General features: G+C 38.4%; 1 protein-coding gene across 3 annotated transcripts in view; it reads left to right on the plus strand.

Moving 5' to 3' along the window:
• SH3BP2 (SH3 domain binding protein 2) overlaps positions 1-12,665 on the plus strand; it is a 39,201-nt gene that overhangs the window by 17,636 nt on the left and 8,900 nt on the right. For 2 of the 3 annotated variants that reach the window (XR_008449814.1, XM_009564636.2), the window contains exons 1-4: positions 2,796-3,030; positions 8,393-8,532; positions 9,600-9,702; positions 12,044-12,161. Coding sequence is in view for 2 of the 3 variants with exons in the window: in XM_009564636.2 (XP_009562931.1) it covers positions 2,927-3,030; positions 8,393-8,532; positions 9,600-9,702; positions 12,044-12,161 (465 nt within the window). In the remaining variant the exon portion in view is untranslated. Of the gene's footprint in view, positions 1-2,795; positions 3,031-8,392; positions 8,533-9,599; positions 9,703-12,043; positions 12,162-12,665 lie in introns of those variants that run through there. The other variant, XM_054066184.1, reaches the window with a different exon arrangement.

Raw genomic sequence — 12,665 nt, forward strand, 5'->3', positions numbered from 1 at the left:
CACCATGATCTACAACCCTGTGACTAAACTAGTTTTGTACAAATGATAAAATAATAAACCTCTTACTTTACTCCTGATTCAACCTCATTAAAATCAGTAAGACTTTAATAGAATGTGGCCTTCTTTAATGCCTTACTATACAGTAGGCTTTTATTGAAATATATAACATGAACTTAGGTTATCCTTATTGCAACTAAGGAACTATTCTTAGAATAGTTAACCTATTCTTAGGTCATTCTGAGTGAACTTGACTAGTTAGCTGGCTGCTTGCAGCAGCTGAAGGAAAGTGTTTTTGCACTGTTTTATTTTTTTTGTTGACTTTTCTGCTTCGCCTGTTGCTGCGCATTTCTTCTCGTGCTTTATTTACAGCCTATTCTTGCAGTTTCCTGTAAATTGGTCAGCAAGGGGAAGCTCTCTTGCTGCAGAGACAACTCAGTCCATCAGCTAGACCAGTGAACTCATACTAGCAAGCACAGCATAGTGCTACAGTCTGTTTTCTTGTTCTGGCTTTCCATTAACTAAAGAGAAGTAGGACTGCTTTTGACGGGGAGGAAGAGTTGCTCCTAACAACAACAGAGATGATTGGCAGACTTCTTGGATAGTGGCCCTGCGAGAATGAAACCCAGGTGTTGGTTTCTGATGCTTTGTTTGTTCCTGTTACGGCTATCTGAGTGAAATCTCCTAGTGTTAAAGAAATGAAGTAACTCCTTTTGTGTGAAATTCTCCCTTCTCAGCACTGATTTTGTGGAGATAAATGAAGGTTAGTGTTCCAAAACCCATACACCAGAGTCCTTTGCAAAACTGAATTTTGTGTTGTGAAGAAGGATAAATTTAATACTCTTTCATTTCCCTGAAAGACATGTTAACCAAATCCACAAGGATTTCATGTTTCTTCAGATTCTTTATTTGCAGTTTTGAAACACAACCCTTCTGATTAATGTTTGGTCTAGAAAGTTAAGCTGAATTTTCGTTCTTCCAATACTGTGAAACATCTACATTTTTTTTGTTGTCGTTCCTCAGTGGAACACCAGCTTGTGTGTGTGCCCGTGTGAAATGGCCTCTGTTCTAACTCTGTGACCATCCTGGCAGTGTTGGAAATCACCAGAAAAATCAAAAAGTGATCTTGGAACTTGAGATGAAAAATTCTGTATTTCTGAGTGCTTAAATGAAGAACAGGAGAGGACAATATCAGAAATGTTAGAGTGGAAAAGCAGTACTTCAGGAACGTGTGTTGGATAATTGAGACTTAATTGAAATGAGACTATAGAGGCCGAAGTACATGGTACTACAGCTGTGGAACTTGGAGGGGAAAACCAAGGATGAGGCATGTCAGACCAGAAAAGAGAAAGAGGAACTGATATTTTTTTTCCAGTCTTGCATATACTGAAATGCTGTAGCTTTTTTGCTGAGGTAGAGATAAAGGTTGCAAAGATAGTAATGCAAACTTAGGAGAGTGTGCTTAGATAGCAGAGAACTGGGGGAGGAATGATTGCTTTAAAGCGCTCTGTGTTGATGCTTAAAGTCAAAACTAGTAACTGATATTGTAGCAGATAAAACAAGTGAATTTAAGGCACAAACTGTTGAGATGTGGTCCTCTTTACACCTTCTTGTGAAAAAATTTGTTAAGCCACTGCGACAACTAGGTATTGATTCTTAAGTAGCATGGAGATTTTGTGTTGATACGCTGATCCTTTTAGCTAACAGCAGCTTTGTGATATTTATGGTTTGCTTCCCCTTCCTATATAGCCTGACTGTGGACAAGTGCAAATAGGCGCCCTATGGTAAAGACTGAGAATTGTTTTTCTAGCATATACAGCCACCACCCGTACCTGAAATGTTATTTTCTTCTGTGCTTTGACTGTTGAGTAGCTAACAAAAAGTTAAGGTGTTACATGTTATGGTTGGACTCGATGACCCAGTGGGTCCTTCCAACCTAGTGATTCTATGATTCTATAGAAACTGCTTCCTCCTGTTTTGGAGTGCAGGTTCATGTCCGTTTCCCCAAAAATATGTGAAGTAAGCTTTATTTGGTATATCCACATATGTAGGTTTTGTCCATCATTCTGAAACTTGCTAGTTTAATTTGTCTCATTTGAACTTTGTGGACTGGGGGGGTTTGTTAATTTCAGACAAAGTCACTGGAACACCTGAATCCTTTTAAGAGCTCCAGATAAAAATAAGTGTAAAACTGTGGCATTTATTCATGAGTTGGTGATACTTGTCCTATAGCACTGTTGCCGTGGTGTTTTGAGCCTCCTGAATTTGAATTTTACGCTCTTTTGTGGTTTGCATAGCGTCAAACGTACATGCAAGACTTGCTCTAAAGCGTATACATGCTGCACAATCTTTCAGAATGGCTATTTATTGTTCTTTGGGTTGAAGAGGGAAAGACCAGCTACAGCTGTGGGGAAGAAAACTCATGAAATACTTACCATAGTTTTGTGGTGCAGTGCCACACCTGAAGCACAGGCTCTTTAGGAGCACAGGCAGCATTTCTGAGCTCTGCCTCTGCTGGTGTGAGAGCATGAGTACGCTGAAAGAAAAAGGGAATTTCCTTTTCTCCAAAGGGAAAGTAGTTGTCTGAAAGGTGAGTAGGAAGTAAGTGAGCACTGGAAAATCCCCTCCGCTTTCTGGCTTGCCATCTGACAGAGGTTTGAGGCATGCAGGGTTTGATTTATAACCTCTCTGGGAAATTGGGAAATCTTATAAAGATAGTGCTGCCCACTGACACTGGGGGGGAAACAGGAAGTAGCAAAGGAAACAAGTCGTTGCCTCAGCATCCCTTTTGGCCACAGTGCAGTGCAGATGCACGAGCAGTTGGGGCAGGGTTTCTTTTCCTTTTGTGTGTTGAACATACAGCAGCTATCATCGTCACTGTCAACTTTTTAATACACAAAACGTGGAGAAGTGCAGAGATGTTCCTGTCATGCCTGAGAGGGGTCATAAGTTATTAATGGCTTTGTCATCGCAAAGGAAGCAATCGTTCGGTGAAACCGTCACCAGAAAAACTATGTGTCGATCAGGCACCAGGTTAGTGCATATCTGTGACTTGTATTTCTGTCATCTTTTCTCTTGTCTGTAGAGAGCAAATGAAAACTAAGTGTAGAATGTTGTATCTGGGGTAAAATACTTTTTAACTCATGCAGAAAATTCAAGGGTAAGGAATTGAAGCAGGAAGAGATGGGGAAAATGTTGATTAAAAATGTTTGCCAGGAAAGACAAGCAAGTTGAAGCAAGTTAAACTGAGTAAACGTACTTAAAACAGTGTATCTCAGTCAGGCTTAGTTCTCTGTTCTCTTTGTCCTGCACAATTTATTTGACTTAAGTGTTTGTGCTTTGCTATTAATCCTTATGAGAGAGTACTGTGAAAGGGGCTGTTAGAGGTATTAAGAAACTGAATGTGTAGCCAAAAAGTAGCAGACATATGGAAGAGTATTTCAGAAATACTAGAGAATGTTTAATAAATGGAAAAGAGACCTGAAGGGCAGATGGTAAATGTTTACATGGTTGAATCGATGAAGTAGTTTTTGTTCAGAGTTGCTGAGAGCACATTGGGGAAGCTTTTATTTTACAGTTTTGCTGTACTTAATTCTGCCTCATTTTTGGTTAAACCTCTTGTAGAGACTGAAACTGCAGTCTCCTTCTGCATTATATGAGGAATACATCCTTTTCTGTAAGTTACATGTAAGTTACATATTCAGAAGGAAGCCAGTGTCTTGCTTTGCTAGGTTTTACTTTAAAAATAGAATTTAAAGAATAGAAGTTGTGAGGTATTATGGAGTTCTAAAAGTTTTCAGATGTAATTGGCATAGAGGTAGTTGTTACAAATTCAGATCAGGTTTAATTTTTGTATTGCAACTTTGGAGGCTGTTTTTAATTTGTTTTCAAAGTGACCGAACTGGGCTCTAGGACAGACCATAAATACTATTATAACAAGTGAGAATTTTTAATGCAGCTTTTGGCAGCTGTAGTTTCACTGATGGTAATGTGTACTGCAAGATGTGGAGATGGTCACATCTGCTGTATGCTCTGCTGAGGTCAGGAGAGAACTTGAGGACTTGCAGGTCTTCCAGGGTGCAATCCTTAGTTGAATCAGCTTGTATTTGCTTTAATCGGGCTGTGTGCCAACAGCTGTTAAGGCGGAAGGGGTAAATGTTCTTCTGTAATACAGATTTTTAATATGGCAGAATTTTATTTTTACTCATGGAGGGACTTTTAGCCTGTATAGTTGTGCCCTAGCCTCCAATCCAGCTGTTCTGTGTATGCTAACTGAGGGGATAAGTTAGAATTACCCTACCTTCACAGACATACATTTGCATACTACACAATAACAGAGTTCTGCTCTCCATTCAGAGTCAGAGTTTGGTAACAGCATTGGTGTGATTCAGAAGAAACTTCTGTGTCAGACTGGCATTATCCGGGTTACACGATGAAATGTGTCATTTCACTTTTTTTTTCATGTTGTTGTGACTTTCGCAGTACTTTAAAATAAAAAATAGGTCATTGTGGTAGTGTTTGAGGGAAGTATGTTTGTGATAGACTAGCACTGTCTTTATTGATAAGCTAACAATACCCTGTCAATTGGTTTGGTTTTTAGTCTGGCACACCAATCTGTATATATGAAGTAATTACAATAGCAATTGTATAAGCATTATTTCAAGCTCGAGAGGGCTAACTGCATTGTTCAGTCTTTCCAAAAGCACTATTGAATGATGAAGCAAGTGCTATAAACTGCTGTTGCACCATTTCTCCTGCTATACTGTAAGGCTTGTCATCTCCCTCACAGAAATGAAGTTGTCATGGGGATCTTCTGAGAAACAAGGTGATGCAGGGCCTGCCACTGTTCGCCACCATCCTTGTCTTGTCCGAAGGGTTACGTCCAGTGCTGTTTCAGTGTCAGAGAAGGTTGATATAATAGCCACTTACAGCGAGTTCGGGGGCTTGATGGAAAACTTATTTTAAAGTATGCATGTAGTCCTTTGGTGAGTGGGAAGAAGAATAAAGAATAGAGTGTAGCTCTAACTAGCAGCTTGCACAAAACAATGCATGAGTTGTGTCACCTTCTGTTTGTAACAGAGGGCCGGTGTGAGAAAGAGCGTGGCTTTGCTCTGGCTGTGCTTAGTTTTCTTTCTGTTCACTTCGTTGCTAGCTCCATGGAAGAGAGACTGCTTATGCACCTGGGCTGAAAGGGTAGAGTGGTCTTGGCTTGCAGTGCAAGAATGTAATTGTGTAAGGAATGCCTTGGAAATACTTTTCCTGTTCCTAATCATCCCAGAGCTAACATGCTCTAGAATTAGAATTAGAATTAAAAAATTACAAGAGGAATATCAATAGTGGAAGGAACCATTTTGGTGAGCTAAAGACAATCATATTGTAGATGCTAAGACCAGAAAAATCTTCCAAGATCTTTTTCCTTCCTCCCACCCCTTCAATAAAGATTCTCCAGTTACATTGTTTTGACAACTTTCTTCCAACAGCTTGATGCAAAATAGTATGTAGTATCATTCCAGAGATGTAATGTACTGTCAAGAAAAGAAGAAAAATCTGCTTGGGACTAGATTCAAAGTACTTGAATATACATAGTACTTGAAGCCTAACTTAAACATTTCAATTCAGGATACGAAAGTCGTCTCTGTGTTTCCACAAGTGAAAGTGCCTGAGGAGCCTACAGGTGTAATGGGGAGTACTATAAGCCACAGTGAGAGCTGGAAAATAGACATAGGAGCCTCTCCATCTATTGAAAAGCCTGGTAGATTAGGTGGACTCTTAAGATCATGTAATGTGTACTTGGTTGTATGCTGTTCAGCCACAGCTCCTTTTATTCACTTGGCTGGAATGTGGAAGTCCTGAAGTTAGGTCTCTATTCTCAGGACTGGTTTATAGTTAGTAGTCAAAGTAAAAAGCAATTGTGAATAGAGGAAGCAGAACCTGATACTCTGCTGTCCTTTTCCCCTCAGTTAAATCCTGTAGTTATTGTGCTGTAGAACTAGCTTCCCCCCAGCGATACTTGCTCCACTCCTTCCATGAATTTTGCTTTCTGTCTGCCTGATATTTGGGCTTTTCAGGTGGAGGAGAGAGTGCCCATTCAGGCACACTTCAGTGAATAGTTTTAACTAGTCTATTCCAGCAAAGAAGGCCAAGGCGACCTGGTCAAATATTTGTGTTTTCTATGTTGACCTAAGGTGGGAAACCCTTGTCTTCAGTGTTTGCCATTGGCTTACTAGAAATCTCAGCTTACTGGTTGTTTTGGATAACCCCTCTGAGGTATTTAACTCTGCTTCTTCTGATATGTTTTCAACCTAGGTGTATAACACAAACAGTTTCACAGCAAAGACTGGGTGCTTAAGTCCTTTTTTGTTCTGTTCTTTGTAGTAAAAGCACATTGTCTTTGAAGATCTGTGATGAACTTGAAACTGTTGGATGGCACTGAGACTAATGTTACATTTAGATTAAGAAAATTGAGATCACAGTAGATTTGTCTGAATAAAAAGCTTCGATTTTTACTTAATCATAACTACAAACAGACTGAAATATCTTAATCATAAATTAATTTCTGATGTTTGAATGTTGATGTGCTGGTTCTTAAAAGAAAAAAAATAGCCCAGGACTTGCCTTTGTGTTCCTTATTTCAGGGAAATCGCTCTTAGCAGTGCTGCAGTGTGGTTTGGTGTCAGCAGCCAGATGGTTGATGCTCTTCACTGCCCTCAGAAATAATTTGAAGGATTCTTTCTGTTGTTGTTGTTGAGAGGGAGGCTAACTTTTGTTACTATTTCTTTTAATTCTTAAAAGCCTAAAATATCTTTAAAGCTTCTTGAACCTGTTAACTGGTTGCTGTTGCTAGATATTTCATTGTGGGTGAGGAGGAGGAGGGAACAAGTCATCTTGGAAAGATCTCAATCATATAATAAGCAGAAGGAAGCATGTAGCTGAATATGACAAAACATAACTTCTGGTGGGCAGGAAGGTCCTGGAGGAAAGTGGGGAAACTGTGGTGCTTTGCAGTGTCTGCTGTGAGAGACTCTCTAGGGCCTTGGATCCTCTCTCAACCGAAAACTTGTAATTAAGTTTTCTAGGCTGCGTAGAGATTTTAATTGAGTTTAAACTCTCCTGGAAGAAGTAATAATTTCCAACCTTCACCATGGACACATCATGAGCAAAGGGCAAGCAGTTAGATCTAAATCTTAATATGCTCCACTGAAAGGTCAATTGACCTACATTTCTGTTTCTGCTAACACATATGCAAGGGGTACGTACTCTAATGTTGTATTTAATCCTTTTAAAAAAACCCTCTATCTCTTGCTTCTTTTTTTCAGTATTCTTCAAGCTGCCATCTCAGGCTGGAGAAACGAGTGCTGGGGTGGGCGTGTGGTGCTGTGTGCTCTTTGATTCCTGCACTGACCGGCACTACTGTCTCTTTTTGGGAAAGGAGAGGCAAACAGGATCCATTAGATTTCAGTCCTCCACTAAAACCTTTTCAACTCTAAACTGCCATTCCTTTATCAGAAACTTATTAACTGAAGCTTCGTTAGTTTGCCACTTACCAGCAAAGGTTTCTAGCTCTATGACTAAGGATAAGAGACCCTTTTACGTCTAGGTCAAAATTCTCATTGACTGCTGGAATGATTTCTTTCACAGTAGGATTTCTAGCCTAGTTCCTTTACCAGTTGAAGAAAGCCCTTGTAGTCATGTATCAGACAGAAAAAAACTACTTAACGTTGGGTTTTTTTGTTAACCTGTTGAAAATGACAGCAGAAAGAGTGGTAATTGGAAAGGTGCTCGATGGAGCATGGCATTAATAATTGATGTATAAATCAAATGGAAGCCTGCAGCAACCTGAGATGAACATCGTTTGCACAGGATTCTGTCAGATGTAACACCCAGTATGAGATTATATAGTAATGCTTTTCATTCTGAAGAAAACACGTAAATATGAGAATAAGTAGTATCGAGTAGTGCAGGTACTCCAATATGACTGTTGAATCCCTCATACGGAGAATCATGTTGTGTATACGTGTGTGGCATAGAGCTTTGCGGAAGAAACCGATTTTCTTTCCAGTCACCTGCCTGCTTAAGTCTCACAGTGTTATCTGGGGCATTTCTTAAATATATAAATACTTAAATAACATTTACTAAGCACTATTCCATCGTTGCAAGTCCTGTCAATCAATTTTGAGAGCTGTGTAAAAATAAATTGGGACTTTTTACACCGTGTTTTTTTATACATTACAAACTTCCTGGAATCTGTGAATACCCGTCTGTGCTACATACTTGACTGCTGAACCATGTTAGTTGTTTGGAACACTTGTTTAAGGAAACAAGCTTTGTTCCTCAGTACTCATTTCTTAAACTAAAATCTAAGTTTTAAGCTGTTTTTAATTATTCTAAATTGCAGAACGATGGCCTCGCAGGAGCAGGTTTGGCCAGTCCCAATGAAGGCAATTGGAGCACAAAACCTTTTGACAATGCCTGGAGGAGTGACCAAATCAGGGTATCTTCATAAAAAGGGAGGCACCCAGCTGCAGATCTTGAAGTGTAAGTTGAATGAGTTATTAACTAGATTAAGTGTTTTAGATTCTCGCCTTTGAGGCTATTAACACATTTCATGTTTGCAGACTATTTAATGAAGCTTTGTCTGTACTGGATTACAATTTTACTGGAATATATGTATGTAAGACCCATATTGAAGGAATTTCCTTTAATTGTTTTGAAACTGTAAATCTTAGATGATAAATGTTGTGGTTGACTTTCTTTTAATCGGTTAAATCTCTTGTCAAGTCCTTCACATGTAAGGTTTTAAAGACAGAAACAGATTCCTGGGCTATGTATCAATTTCAAGCATTCTTTTCTAAAAGAAATTAGTACTTGAGGGTTTTTCCAGTTGGTTATTCTGTACTGGAAAAATATCCCCATCTCCTACTGCTGTTGTGAAATGGAAATTTTCTCACTGCCAACATTAGGCTGTAATTAAAAACAGTAATTGCTTCTGGAATAGGAATCTCTTTACATGGAGTAAACTGAAGATTTTGGATTTATTTATATGCTATTAATTTGACATCCCTGTTTATAACTAAACCATACTTAGATATGTAAGGACAAAAATTACTGCCTTTATCAAAGGAAGGAGTGTTGGCTCCTTTAAAAAAAAAAGAAAATTCGTTTTACTGGCAGCTTTATTACTTGAGGTGAAAGAAGAGAGGGAGGTACCATTATGGGTTTGGGGACATTAATGGTGGACATTAAGGTGGCTACATTCCTCCCATTTTGTTTTAGGTTTCATTCTTCCATTAGGTTATTCCTGTAGTAAAGGAGCACAGGTGGAAGTTAGACCTGCAGCCTCTTAGGCTTCTTTTGCAGTTATCAGATCAGCTGCCTCTCAAATGAGGGAAGCAAATACTACTCTTAGTCCTGAAAATCTGCGAATGGGCAGCTTTACAATGTGACTGGTCATCGACAAGCTGTCACTTAACTAGTTTGTGCTCTTTTGTAAAGATTAATAAGATTACTAAAATCTTAAACAATAACTCTACCCAAGTTAAGACATTCTAGTTAGTATAATGCCTTTGAATTTATATTTTGCTCACTTTTCTTTATCTTTTCAGGGCCATTGAGATTTGTGATTATCCATGAGGGATGTATTTACTACTTTAAGAGCAGCACATCTGCATCTCCACAGGGTGCATTTTCTTTGAATGGTTACAACAGGTGAGTGCAAAAGAACTTATTTAATGCCCAAGCATCTTTAATTTGATGCAGGGGGCTATAGTTTTCATTTCCAACAAAGTTAAATGTAACTGCGTGTGCTGTTTGGGTTAAGCGCTGATCTCCGATTCAAAGAGACCTGTTCCTTTCAAATTGTACATATGATGTTTCCTGCTTTGCAAGTGTATGGCCTTCATCTTCTGTAATGTAACCAGTAAAGCTGTTAGAATTGCAGTGGGCCTCTTGTTACTAACTTAATGCAGGCTTTGCGCAAGTGGATAGATGGGGATCTTTCAGACAAACAATCTTTGTTCTCTGGTGATCTCAATGATCTCCACGAAAATAGAAAGGAATCAGAAAGGAATATTTATGGAGTTACTGATTCAGTGACACTAACTGGTGTCAAAACTGAATCAACTACAAGAGTGAAAAAATGAGAGAATGTATGTGCAAAATGTCTGATTCATTTCACTACGTTATAAATCTTAATATTTGATTTGTTTTCTATGTTGAAGACAAAAAATATATGGCTTTCAAACGTATGCATGAGGCCTATTAATGGAAGTCTTACCTAATGTTAGGGAATAGCTGTTGGAATTGGTTCTAAGAATGGACTAATGAGAGAGAACGTAGAGAAATATATTATTTGTCAATCATTTTGTATTTGCAAACACGTATGTTATTCTTGTACTGCATAATGTTCTCAGACTTTTGGAATAAGGAAATCTACTTTATAAGAATGAGACAGAACACAATATTGGCAAATTTTTATGGGAATGCAGTTATAAACTGCTTTCTAGCTAATTAAAAATGCAAGATTTATTTGATAAGAACCTCTACTTTAGCTTGGTCATGACAGTAGCTTCTGTAATCACATTAATGTGCAAATTACCATGGAATTTGTAAATGTTAGGGATTCTGTCATTGCTTTTTATATATCTGCATTCTAGCAGCCTTGTGGAGACCTTGGCTGGAACTGAGACCGGGTCTTGGTTAGTAGAGACAAAAGAATTATCGAAAGAATTTGAAATTTAAGAGTTTTTTAGACTGGGTAGTTGCATAAGGTTGTGTGAGAACAGGTCACTTTAAGGCTTCCCTGGACTTTTATTTTGCAGTTTCCATTCAATAGCCTTTATATGCTAAGAGTGGACAGGAAATGAGAAAGTGCTGAGTTCGTGAGTGACTCAATGTATAGCGATCCCTGTTGCTAGTCTCCCTCCCAGCTGTACCACGGGTATTTCCCACAGCAACACCCTTATTTGCCTCACATCAGTGAAATAACCTATAGTTCCTTCTGTGGCTTTGTTTCGGATGGGGCAGCTGCAGAAAACTATACCCTCCAGCTCAACAGTAGGATTTGGGTTCTAAAACAGGTGCAGTCTCTAACTTTGAAACAATTTTGCAGTTGACATTGTTCTTAATGGCAGCTTCAGGATCATTAGATACATTTTTTCAAAACAATGTTATCTTGGTTATGTTCCTAACCAGAAGCCAGATCTCTATCTCCATTTACAAATCATCTTCCTTAAATATTAAGGGCGCACGGTAATGCTCTATTAAGGAAATTTGTGAGCTAAAAAAGTTTAGGAACAAGAAATCAAGCCCCAATAATGATTGTAAGAACATAAATCAGTGATCTCTATGGCTTATGCTGAATAATTCTTAGAAACATTACCTTTAGATTACCCACAGTCTTAGGGCTTTGGTCTCCCTTTTCATTGCAAAGCCTCATAGCAAGCATTTACAAACAAAGTTTTATGTGTTTAAGGAATTTCGGCATTGGAGACTCCTCTGGGGAAAAAATAAAAAGAAATAAACATATCTAATGCAGTTGTGAAAGAGGTTGAGTTATGCTTGTTTTGAAATAGTAAAAAGAAATGCAATAAAGTGCTTATAAGGAACAAGTGGAAAAACTAAGTTAACTTCTAATATTGGTTGTCCTTTATTTTCATGAGAAACCTCTGGTTTGATTTCTCCTCTGTGCCTTTGGAACTAAGGATTACAAGCGCCCTAAATGCTTCTAACCATGGTGTGACACTTGTGAATCAATGCAATTCATTAAAACTATTGAACAGATCCAAACATCCATTTATGTCTGACTGGTGGTTTGACTTGTGCTCTTCCTTCTGTCAGCGCTCTTTCATTGTCCTTTCTACACTTCAATGGAGGAGTACTACAAATGCACATGTGGAGACTTCTGTGACGTTTTCCTGGGCTTGGGGCTTATTTTTCGTAGACCAAACATGGCCAATAAACCCACATTTCTAACAGAGCTTTATGACTTGCACAGCCGAATTAACTTCATCAACAAAGGTTTTTAGGTATTTTTTGTTCTGTTTCTCAGGGTTATGCGGGCAGCTGAGGAGACGACATCAAGCAATGTGTTTCCTTTCAAGTTAGTTCATATTAGCAAGAAGCACAGGACGTGGTTTTTTTCAGCTTCTTCTGAAGATGAAAGAAAGGTAACTTCCTTCTTCCTTTGCAATATAATTTTCTTTGAAGGAGAAAGTGAATCTTGGTCTTCCCTAAAATCTGAACGAGCTGGATGTGTAGCTGTCACTGAAATTTGTATGCCTAGTTCTTTGGCCTCCCCTGAAAATCAGGTCTGAAGTTTTAACTATTAAGTTAGTGTTAGTTCAAGTTTTAACTTAAGTAGTGGCTATAAGTGACATAGTGGATGGCATGGTTTTCTCCATATTCCTCATTTTAGCCAAGGACAAATGTTAAACCTTTTGATAAAGTATGAAAGCTGTTTGGTGAAATGTCTCACTCATAAACTTAGTATAAACAAGTACCTGGCTTTAGAAATAACTGCCTGAGATCTGGAAACTCAAAGTTTTTAGTTTTCTAATACATTCTTCTAGCATTTTAGATAGGCAAAACATTTGACTGATAAGTCCTCTCAATATAAAGTCATGAATAATTACTATTTCCATGTAGGTTCCTTGCGTTATTGCTCTGTTCTT

Source organism: Cuculus canorus, chromosome 4 (assembly GCF_017976375.1).
Source record: "Cuculus canorus isolate bCucCan1 chromosome 4, bCucCan1.pri, whole genome shotgun sequence".
NCBI classification, from domain to species: Eukaryota; Metazoa; Chordata; class Aves; order Cuculiformes; family Cuculidae; genus Cuculus; species Cuculus canorus.